The sequence below is a fragment of the Passer montanus genome, unplaced genomic scaffold (assembly GCF_014805655.1).
Source record: "Passer montanus isolate IOZ18808 unplaced genomic scaffold, ASM1480565v1 scaffold96, whole genome shotgun sequence".
NCBI classification, from domain to species: Eukaryota; Metazoa; Chordata; class Aves; order Passeriformes; family Passeridae; genus Passer; species Passer montanus.
In genome coordinates, this window is record NW_024375034.1 from 905428 (window position 1) to 922680 (window position 17253).

General features: G+C 42.1%; 1 protein-coding gene across 2 annotated transcripts in view; it reads right to left on the reverse strand.

The window, feature by feature from the left end:
• Positions 1–17253, reverse strand: part of SUPV3L1 (Suv3 like RNA helicase) — a 19072-nt gene continuing 1819 nt past the window's right edge. Inside the window, exons 1-15 of one of the 2 annotated variants that reach the window (XM_039696184.1) lie at positions 17064–17247; positions 12689–12766; positions 12325–12432; positions 10682–10796; positions 9963–10131; positions 8508–8619; positions 8113–8190; positions 6871–6962; positions 6316–6496; positions 5800–5893; positions 4943–5162; positions 4500–4580; positions 2842–3018; positions 1157–1305; positions 1–814 (exon numbers count right to left, since the gene is read on the reverse strand). In XM_039696184.1, the coding sequence (XP_039552118.1) occupies positions 319–814; positions 1157–1305; positions 2842–3018; positions 4500–4580; positions 4943–5162; positions 5800–5893; positions 6316–6496; positions 6871–6962; positions 8113–8190; positions 8508–8619; positions 9963–10131; positions 10682–10796; positions 12325–12388 (2028 nt within the window). In that variant the 5' untranslated portion in view covers positions 12389–12432; positions 12689–12766; positions 17064–17247 and the 3' untranslated portion in view covers positions 1–318. Of the gene's footprint in view, positions 815–1156; positions 1306–2841; positions 3019–4499; positions 4581–4942; positions 5163–5799; positions 5894–6315; positions 6497–6870; positions 6963–8112; positions 8191–8507; positions 8620–9962; positions 10132–10681; positions 10797–12324; positions 12433–12688; positions 12767–17063; positions 17248–17253 lie in introns of those variants that run through there. The other variant, XM_039696183.1, reaches the window with a different exon arrangement.

The window sequence follows — 17253 nt, forward strand, 5'->3', positions numbered from 1 at the left end:
TTACTAGTAAATTTCTTACATTTATTGATGATGAGAGGATATCTTGCAAGAAGACACCAAGTTCAAAATTTCACATAGCAGTAGATCATACACTGATGCTGAACACCATGATTGAAAGAGTGTACAGCTAAGTGGTTAAAACAAACTTATGGCCTCTGAGCTTTTAAGAGTCCAGTTCTCTGAGTGCTTCACATTACTGGTCACAGGAGAAGGAAAAGCATCAAGGAGCTGCAGCAGTGTAAACATGAAATGCCAAAGAAGTTATTAAAATAGTATTTTATTTTATGAATAAAAACTAAACAGAATTAGGGCATAGCTCTATTTTCTCTTTTTTCTCGTTTCCTTTGAACTATGCTGATCATCTCTTTTTGAACCAAAGCCATATCTACCATTCCTGTGCTGATCCTGCCACTCACTCTCCAGCTGCCTCAGCATTTCCTGTGTCAGAAGTCCCTCCCGCAGCAGTCTGTTGGCAAGAGATCCACGTCCATAGCTTTTCACATCCTCCTGCCTGCCGCCGAGCCGAGAGGGCCTCGAGCTCTTGGCTCTTCTCAGCCCTGCAGCCTCCACGGCGATGGACAGTGCCTCTGTGGAGGCTGCACCGTGACGCTCGGACCCCAGCCTGGCGTCCCTCTGAGTCCCTGAGAGGGGAAAGTCCTCTGACACGACCTCAGCTGTGCCAGGAGCAGCTGCAGACTGGGAAGCTCGGATCAGCTTTGTGATGTTGCAGACACCAATTTGGATAATGTCGTCGAGTTTCTTCTGGATATCCCTTACAAGGGCAGCGTCAGGGAACATATCCATGAAGCGGTAACTGAAGAGAGGCAGAAGAGCACACCATTAAACCTTCTCACTGGCACAAAAATGGCATATGTAGTAAGTTAAAAGAATATTCATTACATGTTGCGTGGGAATACATATTTTAGTTTGCATTTCAGCTGCTCCAGTCCTTGTTTCTACGTCTCTCCTTCTGTCAGTCACAAAGTGCTGTGTGCAGAACTCAATCCCTCAACACTGCATTTGTCAAGATCCTCTAAAAGGCCAAAGGAGCCCATCCTGCACCACCTACACATGGGCTTGAAGACACTGCACTTCTAGGACTGCAAGTCATAAATAACAGGAAAAAACAAACAGTCTTCAAGCACAAAGACAGTACCTTAACCACAGATAGAGGTCAAAAACATCATGCACAGCTTCAAGGTGTACAAGTTCCTTGATGTTTTTTGGAGCAGCTAAGGGCCACTTGGTGTGCCGGCAGAGCCAGTCAAACGTCAGAGGCTCATTTCTGCTGAACTGTCGTGCAAACTGAAAAACAAACAGACTCAGTCAAGTCCTCAGTCAGGAAAGAACAAATCCCCAAAGAGTTAAATTCCCCAGAGTCTGTATACATAGAATACTCCATAAAACACCTGCTTTGTTTTACACAACCCAAATGCCACACATTCTTTTACTTAATTACTCAACACAGGAGTCACCTCTCCTTTCCAGAGCCTCATTAACACAATTTGTCCACGGGCCATGCACAGAGTTAAGCAACAAAAGCACAGAGCTATCCAGAAAAGCTAACACTGAAGGCATTTGATTGCATCCAGCAAAGCAGATGGACTTTGTGTCTTTTTTAATCCTCCCCCTCCTCCTATTTGGTTAATTATCTTGTTTCAGGGTTGCCACAGTTTAGAATATTAAATGTATTCCCTGGTTTAGGATATACACTACCCACAAACCAAACAGATTAATCTGCACTAGAAATCCACTCTTCTGAAACCCAGACACCTCTGCTCTTCAACTAACAGAAAAACAAGTCAAGTAAGATTTAAATCTAAAATTTTCAAGAGTACTCATGACTTGGAATTAGTGCTTCCTATCTGGCTGATACTGAAGTGGGTTTTCTTGGCCAAGGAATGGGGCTTAAATTCACACAAGCTTTCACAACATTATGCCCCTCTACACCTTCACTACTTGGAATCCAAAAGCTCAGCATTTTCTTAATGAAGCACTTTTTTCAACTCTTTAATCATTTACTCATTTTTTTAAAGATTATTAGGCATTTTTGTAAAGCATGGTTCTAATAATTGTGACATGAGGGCACCACATCAGTTTCATTTTTATACTATTTCATTTTAAAAGTTTAATGCAATCTTTAAAAAGGGAACAATGGCAATACTGTCTAACAAAGTAACAGTCCCAAGTGACATTATTATTAAACCTGCAAAACTGAAAAAACAGCTGACTACAAATTCCTCAAAATAATCACTCCAGGGGCACAGCAAAAACCAATTCATCCAGGCCTGAAAAGTAAAGTGACATAATTCTGAGAGCAACTTACAGCTCTGTGCTTCCTGAGGTTTAAATTCTGTGTAACTGTACTACATCAGCAATCACCCTTAATCCCACATTCTTTCTGTTAGCAAGCTAACACTTGAAGGAGCAGTAACTTGGTTTTTAATGACTGCTTTTAGGAACATGGTAGTGCAAAGCTCAACAGTGCACAACTGACATGGGAAGACAACTCTCATCCCTCCCAGTTCAGAGCTGACAGACAAGTACAAGCAGTAGGATTTTCAGAGGCAAACAGCAGAAAAGCTATCCCAACTTTAACTTACATCATGAGAACCATTTTTCAGAGGTTAAAAGCTTTGGTCAATAAAAATAGTCAAGAATTCAATACATGTCTGGCTATTTTATATCTCTTATGCTACCTGTGAGAACTTTAAGAATGCTCTCAAATGATCTGACAGCAAAGCCCACAACAAATACAGCAGCTAGATACAGTCCCAGTGCACCAAAACCCTCTTGGTCCAATATAAACACCACATTTTTGGAGGGAAAAAAATAGCTGACCTTCAACAAAGTGGTACACACAAAAGGCTCTTTTCTGTTCAAGGGTGCAGTGCAGAAGACGTATCGTGATCGCAGATTGAGTGGAATGTGCTGAATCATATCTGCCAGAAATTTAAAGTCATCAATATTGCAGACAAAGTACATCCCATCCACTTGTGAGAGGCTCACAAAAATATCCTGTGAAAATAAAACCAAATGTAAGAATGTCATTACAGGAGAGGGTTGTTCAACTTTGTCTTACCAAACCAAAAAATTATTTAGAGTTTGAAAGACTAGTTATACTAAAAGAACAATTAAAAACCATCAAATTTGATGACAGTAATAAAAACCTGGACAGGGGAGCTCCCCCTGCTCTTTTAGCAGAATTTGCATTACATTCTCCAACACATAATCGGAGGAGAAGACACAACACACTACACTTCATTTAAACACTTTCAATCAGTCTCCTACATAAAGTTCTGGAAGGGTACATTTGAGTTAGAAAGAACACCATCACAGGAACCAGTTACTGTGTTTAGAAATTTCTGCACGTTTGTCACTTAGCATGACCCAAAAAGCTAATTTTACAGAACACAATTCAATAATTGAGGTATTTTTAGCTCAATGTCAGGATCAGATCTATTTTAGGAAGAAAGAAAACACAAGCTAAGTACAGTATTCCAATAGAGGAGTTCAAAGAAAACGTGAGACGTACTCAAGGTCTGGAGAAATGGAAGGTGCAGTGCACCCTGCAGGGGGAATTTTATAGGCCCCCAAAATAATTTCTCTAATGCAAATCTTTGAAAGATTTTTTAAAAACATCTTTAAAAAAAAAACTATGAGCTTTTTAATTAAATATGTGACTGAATATTTAAGAGATCAAAAACAACACAAGGTTTTTATCTTAATACTGCTATGCTAGCCCAGAAATTGCTAATTAAAAAAATTTAAAGATGTGTTGTTACCCTACCAGGCTAAGTCTTCCAGGAGGTCTCCAGGTATAACATTTTATTTCAAGATTAGAAACGTACATTTTGCTACATAACAGCAGATCAGCAGGAACAATAGTACACATTTAAAACCATGAAAGCTGCCAAGAATTTCTCAGTTTACTAAAAGCTGTGATAATGTATTTTCAATACAGTATTGGAATCTTAATTTCTACTTCATAATGTTTTTGTACATCTGAAAGAACTAGATCTAAACAGGAGATCAAATCAATCCCACAAAATCAGTTTTCTAAAAGTTACACACTGTTTTACCACAGAATCCACAGAAACAGGAAGAACAAACAGGTAGCTTTCAGATATGTGGAAATCTGACATGACCAGTTTTCCAGGAATTTTCAAATAATTTATCTAAATTTAGATCTCTAATATCTTCAGCCTCAGACCTAAATGCCTACATTTAAAATTCAGAAAAGCTGGAATGAAAAAGCTGCTGCACAGTTTTAAAAACACGTAAAAAGGACTGACATGTTTCAAAGCTTTCAAGTTTAGCACAGAAAAGTTAAACATCCTAAACCCAACTGCAGTCACTTGTGTGGTAGAGAGGAGAATCCAATTGATAAAAAAATAACACAAGGCTGTCTGTCAGGTCTCCCAAGAGCAGGTTTGTACAGAACAATGACAGTGATACTCCATTTTTAAAGCAAAAGCTAATATTTTGATCATTCTTACAATTAAGTTGGATAGAGTGGCATCAGGAAGATGATAAGCAAACATTTCAATCTGCTCAGGAGTAGGATGTAGGCCTGCTGCCTAAATGGAAAATAAAGAAAAAACCTCTATTAATTCTCAATATGGTTTTAAAATGAATGCACCAGAAACAACATATGGAAGACAAAATGCAAGAAAGCAAAGCACCCTGCAAACTCCAGTTTATTTAGCACACTTAGCAGAAATTTAAGAACTTTTTTGCTTGAGCTTTTAATTCTTAAAAGAGCAGATCCAATATAAAAGCAGCATAGCAATTCTCCAAATGGAACGCATATCCAAAGTCACTCTGGCACAAGACAACTCATTTTTATGGGTTGCAAACAGAAGGAAAAGTAACATGGGACCAGAATATCACAAGCCAGCCCCAGAGCATGTGTGTATGAAGTGGGTGGCGAGGGCCCCACCTGGACAGGGGGCACGGCGTCGCTCAGGATCTCCCTGAGCTGCGCGAGGTCGTCGCGGTGCATGGTGGTGACCTCTCCCTGCCTGAAGGAGGAGCCGAAGCGCCCGGCCCTGCCCGCGATCTGCAGGGCCTGCGAGGTGCTGATGGAGTCTATTTCCTTCTCTCCCTTCTCATTCACAGTTGGCTTTACGATGGAGTTAAAAATTATTCTTCTTATGCACCTGAAATATTTAACCAAAAACAACGCAAATTATTTCCAATATGAAGAATTCAAGTTCTGCTTTTATATAAGCCTTTTTCTCCTCTATAAATTAAGGTATCACAGATACTACTTATGGACACAGCATATTCTAAAGGACAGGAGAAGGCTAGTGGCAGGAGAATAATCATCCCTGCATACATCAATCTTGTCCTAATCACCTCCCAGGCCATTCACCAGCACCTGCCTCAGTAGCTTGTAGTGATGTGACTGCATGTCCTTCACCATGGAAATACATCTGGCACTGAGCTGAACTTGCTCTGTGTTTCAGAAATGCAAGAGAACAGTAACTCTGACAAGCCAGCCCATTTCATCCCAGTTCATCCAGTAGGCCCTGTCATCCACAGCCAACTATCACACTGAATTAGGCCCAGGGAGCCATTTGGTTCTAGGAACCAGTTTTAAAAATAAAGCTTAGTTCTGCCTAACCAAATTGATCACGACTTCAAAACTGAAATGTATGTACTGTGTTATCTAGACACGGGAGACATTTAGATGAGTTAATCAGACTGAGGAGACAAAAAGCAAAGCAAGGAAATTAATGTGGCCATCACACCCAAAGGAAAATAGAAGTACCATAACCTGCTGCAAGTACTTACAAATTGAGTCCCATTCCAATTGCATCTGTAGCAACTAAAATTTTGCATGGATCATCAGGATCATTGAATTTCTTTGCCTGTTCAAGCTTTGTTCCTAAAACAGAATGACAGAACGCTTCACATAGCAAACTTCATACAAAATAAAGACAACACATCACTAAGTCCAATGTCCTTATAATAGGCTGAGGAAAAAAAGAAAAAAGGTATTTGATCGGTATTTGGCCACAGATGGGGGGAGGGGACAGGAGGGATTTAAATCATTCCCAGAGCTGTGGATAGACCTCATTTAATTATATCTATCTGAAGATCAAAATTAAGTACACACTAAAGGTCTAATCCCAAGATTAAAACACCAGTCAATGAAAGCTGATTACTTTCTCTAGCTATATAGAGAAGCAAAACCAGGAAACTAGCACTGCTTTATTTTAAAATAAAGCAAGCAGTACAAGGGGGTTTTTCCTGAGAAAAGCACAAGGAGCAGAACACTCCCTCAGCAATAAAAGCAGGATGCTGTACCTGGTGGCAGACTGCCGTATATGACAGCACATTCCAACCCTCTGGCTTCAATCTGCCGGCTGACAGAGTAGATGTCGTTCTTGCTGAAACAGACAATGCAGTCCCCAGCACGGAGGTTATCCAAGGACTCCAGGGCATAATCCAGCACAGTCAGAGGAGTCAGTCTCTCGTAGTTTCGGACCTACAATTAAAGTTGCCAAAAAGGGTATCTTTTTAAACTCAAATTCCATCATATCTAGAGATTAACCAGCAATGCATCCTGTAAAGTCAGCAAACTCAAGAGCACCGTGCCCCCCTGGAAGACCAGAGCTGTTACAGTCCATAAACAGCTGTACCAGCTGCAGCATCCCCTAAAGGGAACTCATCAAACCACTTACCTTCTTTCAGAAAAACAGGACCACTATTTAAAAAGGGAAGGAAAAACTTTGCAACATCTTTGCTTTACAGAAATTGAGAAACATTTTATCAATACTTCCTGCAGGACAACTTTGAGCAGTGATACCCCCAAGCAATGAGAACCTGAAGTTCTGTTCATAGCTTCTCAGAATTACTTACTTCAACTTCCTCCCCTGTGGTGTACATGAGCTCTGTCACCAAGTCAATAGCAGCAGGTTCTCCACAAACATGGATTTCTTCTGCACAAAGCCCTGAACAAAGTCCAGTGAAATAAAAAGCAAAATGTTACTTGCTTATATACAACAGTAGCTTTAGCTGGCTCTTAAGGTATCAAAAAAATCATATTTTGGTTGCTAAACACAATGAAGACTGCATTTCACCTCCTTCAACGACCCAAACCTGCACCTAAAGCCTCTCCCACAATACACTATTTCCCTAGAGCTGCTCTTGATCTCTTACCAGCAGGTGACAACTCATTCATGTGATAATCAGAGCAGCCAATATCTCACTGCACCCTCAGCCACTGAACAAATGGAGCAAAGATTTGAATATGTTTTGCTTAACTACTCATGTTTTACTAACTCCCAAACCATAGAAGAAATGAGGAGTTTTGTTTTCTGCAGGAATTCACCTCTAATTCAGTCAGAACACAAAAGGGAAAAACAGGAAGTAAAGGAAGTGTGACAAATCTGCTGAACTTAGAATCAAAAGCAACGAAAGGAAGGGTCAAGAGGGAATCAGATTCCAAACTTCTGTTCCAAATATGAGGAAAACTGCTTCAAAAATACCTCTAGCAAAATTCTAAAATTATCAAAATAAGCATTCTTCTAAGAACATAACAGATTGATGCAGCCCTACAAATGAGCCATTTAAAATTAACACTATAAAACATTTAAAGTTACCATTATTTAGCACAATCTCTACAAAGGTGAGAATCTCTCTAAACAAAGGTGTTGTTTTAATTGAACAGAAAAGTATACTTCTTGGAAATAGTCAATGTAAAAGCACAGAACAACGTAGTAAAGACTCCCTATTATACAAGGAAGGAAAAATAAAAGAGGCATGTGAACAAAATTTTAAAAACCCATTTGTTAAGCAAAACACAACAGGTAGCTTCCTGTCACATAGACAAATGTAGTAAAGACTCCCTATTATCCAAGGAAGGAAAAATAAAAGAGGCATCTGAACAAAATTGTAAAAACCCATTTGGTTAAGCAAAACACAACAGGTAGCTTCCTGTCACATAGACAAATCTTTTGAGGCAGAGTATCTCTCTAACTTTTTGGGAGAAGACATGAAAAACAAATACTTTTCTTTTGCATCACCAATGACTCTACCGACTGCTAAGCTTGAATTTCCTGTGCCATTAAGCCAATTCATTGCCAATACAACCAAGCTTACCTAGAAGGGCTCTTGTCCAAGCCCAGCCTCTGGCAGGATCTCTGATCATCTGAATTTCATCAATCACAGCAACTTCATCTTAAAACAAAAAAAGAAAAATGTGATGCACATTTGAATATGTGCATCTACATGAAGAGCATCTAGAACACTAGTACAAGACATGAAGGAACTGAAGGAATTCACAAGGCTCCTAAAAAAGGTTGCTCAAACAAAGCTAATCCACTACCACCAAAAAGCTATTCTGAGATGATCCAGGTTTCTTGAACTGCTCTATCTAGCTCAGGAATTGCTGAAGTAAGAGTGAAAAAGAAGAGCTCAGCTACTTTTGAGCCCAAGGAATAACACACACACACAAGGATACCACAGACAGGACAGAAACAAGTCTGTGTACTTACAAGGTGTATTAGTGCTGCACATTTCAATGGTACAAGCAACATGAGGAGCCTGCCTGGAGTCTTCATTGGCAAACACACGCTCTTCTCCTGTCACCAGGTCACAGGGCACATTCTAAAGGCATTCAGAAATCTCAGGGTAAGTTTATCAAACATGAAACAATCTCCTTTCCAAAGAAGACAAAGACAGTTTCTTACAGTAGTTTCTAGGACAATGTTAAAGAAGCTATCCAGAAAATAACTACTCAGCCTTGAGAGATTTGTGCCTTGTATTTAAGTCCTATCAGAGTGGAGATTTAATGAAGTGGTATCTGTAATGAGATGCCTTTCTCTACTCCTGTAGGAGGTTACATCTTCCCCTGAGCATTTCAGAACTGTCACCAAAGAACTGTTAGAAGAGTACAAGGGGCTCATAAAGCAAGGCCCAGCAGTGAAGGAGCCCTGCAAGCCCCAGCCTGCTCCAGTTCCTTTGGCAATTACCCTGCTGCCTCATACTCACACAGCAAGAGCTCATGAGGACCAGCTGTGAGAGACAGCTGAGGCCACCACCCTGCCAGCCCTACCCTCCTTGGTGCTGGGGGCTGCTCCATCCACACCTACAGCCACCTGCAGAGCCCTGCTGGAGGCCCTGCTCAAGCCCCTGGGGCCTAAATAAGATCCAGGAGCCAGCCACTGAAAAGTTCTCACACACACTAAACACATGGGAGAAAAGTTCAGTCATCCCTAGCAAGGAACACCTCTGCATGGTACCCACAGTCACCCTGTGAATACATGTGCTACATTACAGATATCTCCTAGGACTAAACAATCTTTCTGATCTGTTGCTTGGACAGACTGATACTAGGAGTTACAAATTCTACATCAAAAAAAGAGAAATCACAACATCACTACTCTACACACACCCTGGGCTGTGTTAACATATGATATGTGGTTGTAGTGCTTCAGAACTGGTCTGGTTCTCTGCAGCTGGAAACACACAGGTGAGGAGCCTCAAAAAATATGCCAAAAGCAACATAAAACACTAATGAGAATATCCTCCAGGGACCTGATATACAGCACTGCTCTTCAACACATCTGAACCCGCAGAATTTTTCAAGGATGGTGAAGTGAAATATTTTTTGTGTACAAGCTACAACAAAGGTCATGGGGAAAAGAAGGCATGGTCCCTATGCTTAAAAAACTAACAGTAGAACCTGGCTAACCCAGGGAACAACAAATCTCAGGGAACAGAGGCAGGTTACAGGGATGATTGCACAGCACTGTTCCACTTGGGGAAACGATGTTCCATTCTGCAGCTAAAGCAGAAATGCACAACTGATTTCACATGAGCTGACAGCACTGCAAAGCAAAGGCACAGGGCTCCAGGGACCACCTGGGGCCACTGCAGGACTTTACAGACATGCATTCATGAGACTGTTCCAGTACTAAGGAATTTGGTAAGTAATATGACATACTGACAGCATCATTACTCTTTTGGAAGATCTCGTGAGCCAGAAGTTTCAGTGGACCACAGTATATTCCAGATTTGGCTGACAAAAATCTCTGGATAGCATGGTAAGTTTTTCCACTGTTTGTAGGACCAGCATGGAATATTATCTTTCTCTGAATAGCCCTGGCATCTGGATACCTAAAGCAAAGGCAAAAAAAGCAGAGCTGGTGAACATTTATCTGTATACTGATTCAGGAGAAACTGGCAATTAACTTAAGCATTTATTCATTAATATTCATCATTTTAATGTGTGTTGAAAGCAGAAATATCAAGTTCTTAGAGACAGTATAAAGAGGTTACTGTGTCTTACACATTGATCTTCTAAGTCACACAATGCTTTCAAAGATTCAGAGTGAAATTCACACATTACATTCAAAATAATTCTCATTATTTCTGCAATTCTCTTTCTTTGAGCTTATCAATATTTTAATGTTTTGATGTGCTACTTCTCAAACACATTATCAGAAAACATCTTCCTGGAAAAGCCACACCAACTCAGTGACTTCCATAGCTGATATATTCTTATTTTCTTTTTAATTCATTGTGATGTATCTTGTAAAAAATACAAGGGTTCCTGACACAAATTATTGTAGAAACAGAGAAAAGCACTGAAAATGTAGCATAATTACACTGAAGCCCACAGACTGTGGGATTGTATGGCACTAAGCAAACACTTGAGCACACTGACCAGTTGGGAGGCAGCCTCAGGTCACTGATCTTGCGCAGATCATCCATGCAGTCCAGCATTGGGAAGATCTGCTTTGCGTGCCTCAGGAAAAATGGAAACAGGTCATCCACGTGACCTAGAAGAAGAAATCCTTTTCAGAAAGTTTCTGTGCTTGTCTACCTTCATCATAAACTTAGAAAAAATATTTCTACCACTTCCACCCCACACTCATGTAATCCTTTCAACTTCTGGCTCTCTACAAAGTTCAATAATTACCTCAGTGGCAGAAAGGGAAACTGACACAAGTACATGGACTCATTTAGCAATGGAATACAAACACAGTAACATGAAAAAGTGCTTCTCATTTCAGCATATTCACTCTGCTCAGCCTACTCGCCTACAGAACTTCTAAGTACAAACGAGAAACTGTGGAAAAGCTGGATGAGAAACAGCTTTCCTGTCCTAAGGTTTTAGTCCCTTCTTCCTAAATCTGTGAGAGGGGAGAGAGGAGGGAGGAGGGGTGAGAGGGGGGAGAGGGGTCTTTAAAAATGCTTTCATGAATAAACAGAGAAAAACAGATTTGCAACTTCTCCAAGCTACTGAGACTTGGAATGCTGGTTCCAAATTCTAAAATCAACTTAGAAGAGAAGTCCAGGTTTTTGCACAGTAGACATGTGGGCCTTAAAGGTCTCATTTCAGGTCACACTCCTACTGTCCAGCTCTCTTAGAATTTCAAAGAACTGTCTTGAGCTAAAAAACTGTTTTTATCAAACATACACACACAAAAAGCAGTAATTTGGGGTTTGTTGGAGTGGCTTTGGTTTGTTGGGGGTGATGTTTGATTTTGGGGGAGGTTAAATTGAGAATTATTATTCAATTAATGAAAATTATTGTGGAAATTTTTTTAAAAGTGTAGTATATTTAATTATCATCTTTGGACAAGCAAAAGTCAAATTAAAAAAAATCAATATTTCTGTACATGAGTTATAAGGCATAATGCTCATCTACAACCAGATAAGGAGTGGAAATGAGAAAACCCTGTGAAGTATTTTATGCACAAATATAATGAAACTATTTCCTAAGATGGCCAACATTTAAAATCTATGCATTTACACTTTAAGACAAAACCTTTAAAATCCCACCATTAAACACACACTGTGCAGCTCAAAGCCTGGAGAAAGCTGGCTCTGCTGCTCCCAGCTGGCATCACCTCCCAGTTCAGTGCTGTTGATCACAGCAGAGGATGCACTAAGCAGGCAGACACCTCTGGGAGTGCCACAGCACTGTCACAGAGCTGCCACCAGCTGGGACACAGCTCTCCAAGTGCCCCCTAGTGACCACTGGATTTTAGGAGGAATAAACAACAGCACTGGTTTCCTTTCAGCCCTGAACAGATGCTGCACAACCACAGCCTGCTTCTTGCCAACACCTCCACATCTTTCATGTCCACTTCAGAAGATTTAAGAGCAGAACATTCCCTAGGATGGGCACAAATGTCCTGACAGGGAAGCGGGGATTTTTAATCTCTCTGACAGCAGTGAATTAATTCTCAATCATATTGAATAATAATTCTCAGTAGGGGGTCTTCATGTACATAGGTGAGTATACAAGGGAAAACAAAGTAAAAATGCACATTTTATTTTACAAGCATTCCAGATACTTGCCTGCACCACAGCATATATCATTGAGAATAATATGCAAATCAGCACTCACAGAACTGGATTCCATGATATACTTCCTAAAGCTTATAAATGCCTGGTGAAAGAGGCGAGCTGGGGAGAAAAGAAAGAACAAAATTAATGTGGCCAGGATCAGAAAATTCTATTGGTAAACACCCAATAAAACACTGAAGCAGTTCATTAAAAACCTGTACCTTAATACAAGCTATTAAAAATATAAAGGTTATTTGAACTAAGTGGGAGAGACAATGTAAAGAAGCAGTGTTGTGATAAAAATCACATCTAATACCACATTTGAAGTAAAACAGATTTCACATTAAAGTAACATAAACTTAAAACATTTTCTTACCATCCAGTCCATTTTCAGCTCCTAATCTTTGAATTTCTTTTCTTTTGTAGAACTTATTTAAGTTTTTTAGGACTTCACCTGTAGAAAAAGAATAACTTTTTTTTTAGCTTCCTCAAAATTTAATCACATTCTCCTGGCCCAAAGATCCTGGTTTATAGTCTCCTTACTCTGGAGAGAGGGAATCTTTCCATGCTGAACAGACACCCTAAATCAAACAAAATCAATGAGTGAGACTGGGGCTATTGTGGAGGACAACCTTCAGCTGCAGCAGAGTAAGAACTGCCAGCCATCCCCCTGGTACTTGATAAGAAACCATGAAGATGGGAATGTGCAGCTAACAAGTCATGGAACAAACTAATTAATGGTTTGGTGTGGGTTTTTGTTTATCAGCACCTGTCAGGAGGTTTTAATATGAAAAGCAAAGCTACTTCAGCTACTTGGTGACAGCTTTTAATCAACATCCTGAGGCTTCCAAGACAGACTCCTCAGTAAGATCAGGTAATCCAGACACAGTATTCTTTCTTTCTTTTCTCAGGTTAAATGATTGGAAGGAAGAAAAAAAGAAAAACCCTAGAGTTTCTTCATATGTAGCACAAATTGCTCAGCTTTCTTTGAATAAAATTGTATAAAATTTTTAATAAATTCTTTCCCTCCCCTAAAAGGCAATTTTGCAACAAAATTGTATTTACTCAAGTACACGCTAATTTTAGTTCATTAAATGTTAATTAGATGACAGTGGGAAAAAAAGTGGCCCCATTCATCTACAGGAGGTCAGAAATTCACAAAAAAATCTAGCAAATTTCATAAACACCTATCCATGAGCTTATGTTATTCTTAAAACTCAAGTCTGAGAACCCTGCATTATAAAATGCTAGGAGTGACAAACTTAGCACACCCGGTGCCAGCACAAGCCACTGGACACAACACTGTCAAGCTCTGCTCTCTGTCACTCACTCTGTAACTGTCTGACATGGCATGGAAAGCTTCCCAGGAAATCAGCCTCCAGTTACTGGAAGATTGCCTCTCTAAAAAGCTGTAACAGAGACAGGCCACTTGGCACAAGGAAAGTCACCAGCTGACAAGAATATGGCAAATTTAAATGCACATCCCATAGCACTACAGGAGTGTTTTAATGGATTAACTCACGTTCTGAAATGTTCCCAAAGGCAACAAAGAAGCAAGGGCACCATCAGGATTACATTTCCTAGGAAGGCATCCACACTCATGTTTAAGGGCCCTGAAATCAAAGCCAGACTGGAAAACAGTGCAGTATGAGCAAGCACAGGGCTCAGTGCTCTTCAGAGCTTCCCTAAGAAGCTCCAGCAACTAACACATCATCAGCCATGCAGCTAAACTCACAGCCCATTGGCCTTCCTACAAGATTAAAAGGTCAATGCCAAAACATGTTTCTATCCAAGGCCCGTGACATTGGGACCGTGCTGCCCAAGGTCAGGATCCTTCCTGAGCACAAACACTTCTCTTGACAATAAGGTAAATCTGAACAAAACGAAGCTGGCATTGCAGCCCATGTGTGCTCATCCAAATGCACAAACACAGGCAGAGCATCTGTGTCCTGTCTCGATCACCTCTCTTTTTACCATTCACTCCTGCTTTGAGATTTTCCTTTGTTTATCTCTCTCATTCTAGAGCTGTGTTTTAGCTCTTATTCCTCAATTACTTTGACTTTTCAGCAGCATTTCTAAGGTTCTCTGTAAAAAGACAGCCCAACTGCAGTACAGTTCAGAAATCATTCAGTTAGTCTCCAATGTACCAGATTCATTTAGGTGTTTCAACTCTGCTTGCAGGAGGACGTCAGAGTCACTTCCCTGTGTCTCTGATGCCAACAACCCCCTGCAGTCAGGCTGTGTGTTACCAGTGGGGCAGCTGAAGTGCTTTATTCATTTATTTATATTTATTCCTCCCCAACTATTAGACTGCCATTGTCCAGTCCAAGCAACCTGTGCATTTAAAAAGCCCTGACATTAAATGACAACTGATACAGAAGATACACACAGCAAAACTGAAAGCATCCATCAGCACCCACAGGGTACACTTCCTATGAAGCCGTAGAAAACAGAAGCAGTGCATTAATTCCACATCTGTCATGAAGTTTTTACAAAACTGTCCTTACAAAAGCTTCTGAAAAGACCTTTACTCTTCCTAAGAGTGTTTGACTAGTGTGAAAACTATAATCACTCGAGCAAGTAACAAGCCAACAAGATGATTCACACTGCAAGTATGCTCACTAACAAAGTTTCTTCACAAGCTGCAATGAGAAAGCTCATAAATACATATCTTTATTGGATCTTGTCAGTACTCAGCAGCAGAATCTGACAAACTATCTTAATTTAAAATATAAAAAACCATAACATGCATAACACTGTGAGTGGTCAGAACCTGAAGGGGGAAGCAGAGGAAGACTATTTATTTTTTTTAAATGGCTACAAGAAGGTCTTGTCCAGCCTTCTCTAACATTACTGGGTTTCAAAATACCAATACTTTTAAAATTCATTACTGGTTTTTCAAAACATGGTTGACAGCAACAAAGAGAGCCAGATGAGCACCCCACAGGTCACCTGGCTGCTACTCCTTGCCAGTCTCACAGGCTGTCTGAAGTTAATTTTCACCTGTGCAAGCACACATCATTTTAGCCAACACAACTTAGCAAAGACCAAACAGAATCTGTACTTATTTTCCCAGAGCATTTTAGGTGTAGTTTTGAAGAAATCCAACCTAACTGCTCCTCTAATAAATGAGACAACAGGTAATGTACAAGTAAAAAGCCAAAGCCATCATTCATCTTTACTGGCACCTGAGGAATGCACTATTCATATAAATGACAAATTTGACAATGCAGATTTTTGCATTACAGTTGTTCAGGATTCTTCATCCTGACTGGGATTTTTTAGCTTTCAAGGCCAGATATTCTTCCCTCCACAGTTCTGAACTATTAAGATAATTTGCCCATGGCTCCTATACTCTGAAGTTAAGATAAATAATATTTCATCACAACACTTAGTTATGAAAAGATATGAAAGATTTCCATTTGCACCCTTAATGCTTTCAGATCAGCAAACATCAAAAGAATCAAGACCTTGTCTCTTATTTACCAAATCTTTAAAGACCAAGATCACAGAAGTGTCTGGGTTGGAAGGGACCTTAAAGACCATCTCACTCCAGTCCCCAGCCACGGGCAGGGACACTTCCTCTATCCCAGGCTGCTCCAAACCCTATTCAACCTGGCCTTGGACACTTCCAGCGATCCAGGGGCAGCCACAGCTTCTCTGGGGGTTTGCCAGCACCTCACCACCCTCACAGGGAAGAATTTTTTCCTAACACCCAATCTAAACCTACCCTCCGTCCATCTGAAGCCACTCCCCCTAGTCCTGTCACTTCACCCACTTTTGATCTAGGGACACTCACACACAGACAATCTCTTCGGTCTATACCATCAATATTTGAGGAAACTCTGTCTTTGAAGTCCAGGTACAGCTATGGCTCTGGAATGCACAGTTTGGCTGCGGGACACGCCCCAAGCACCTTTACCCTGACCGCGCCAAAGCCGAGAATGGAGGGAGCGGCCAGCAGCCTCCTCCACCCGGGGCACGCCTGGCAATCCCAGAGTATCCCGAGCTGGAAGGCACCCCCCGGATCACCCTGCACAGCTCCAGGAATCCCAGCACACGCAGCTGTCACCTCACCCAACAGCCTTCATCCCACCTCACCTTCATGGGCACAGTCAGCGACAGGCCGGACAAGCTGCGGGGAAGGACGCCCTGCTCTCAAGGGAGAGGAGCCGAGAGCAGCAGGGGCGAGTGCCCTCAGCCCTCAGGAGGGCCACAGATCAACTAAGGCAGAAAGACCATTTCAATCATCGAGTACAACCCACGACCAAGCACCACCTTGTGTGCCACAGGCAGCCTGTCCCTAAAAACACCTCCAGAGACGGGGACTCCACCACCCCGCCGGGCAGCCCCTTCCAATGTTTATTCGCTTCTCCTGTGAAGAAATTCCGCCCAATGTCCAACCTAAGCCTCCCTGGCACAGCCTGAGGCCGTTTCCTCTAGTCCCGCTGCTGGGCTCTAGGAGCAGAGCCCAAGCTGCAGCCTCCTGGAGCCTCCTCTCCTGCCGGCCGAGCCCCAGCAGCTCCCGCAGCCGCGCCTCGTCGGATCTCGCCTCAGCCCCTTCCCAGCCCCGTTCTCCGCACTCGCTCGAGCTCCCAACGTCCCAATGTCCTTCCTGAGGGGAGCGGCCCCGAGCGCTGCAGCTGCGGCCTCAGCAGCCCGCAGCGCCGGCGGGCACAGGGCGGGCGAGGCCTCACGGTCGGTGCCCCGGGACCCCCGCCCCGTCCCCTCACGGCGCCGCCCGCACTCACCTTTGTCCAGGGGCCGCGTCAGCTCGGCGCCCACGTCCTCCTCGGCCGCGCCGCCGAGGCCGGGCTTCAGCGGCACGGGCACGAAGAGCGAGGTGTCGGGGGCGCGGGAGGCGCCGCCGTCCCCGCTGGAGCCCGACGCCGACGAGGCGGAGGCGGCGGGGCGCGCGCGGGCGGCGGAGCCGCCGCCATG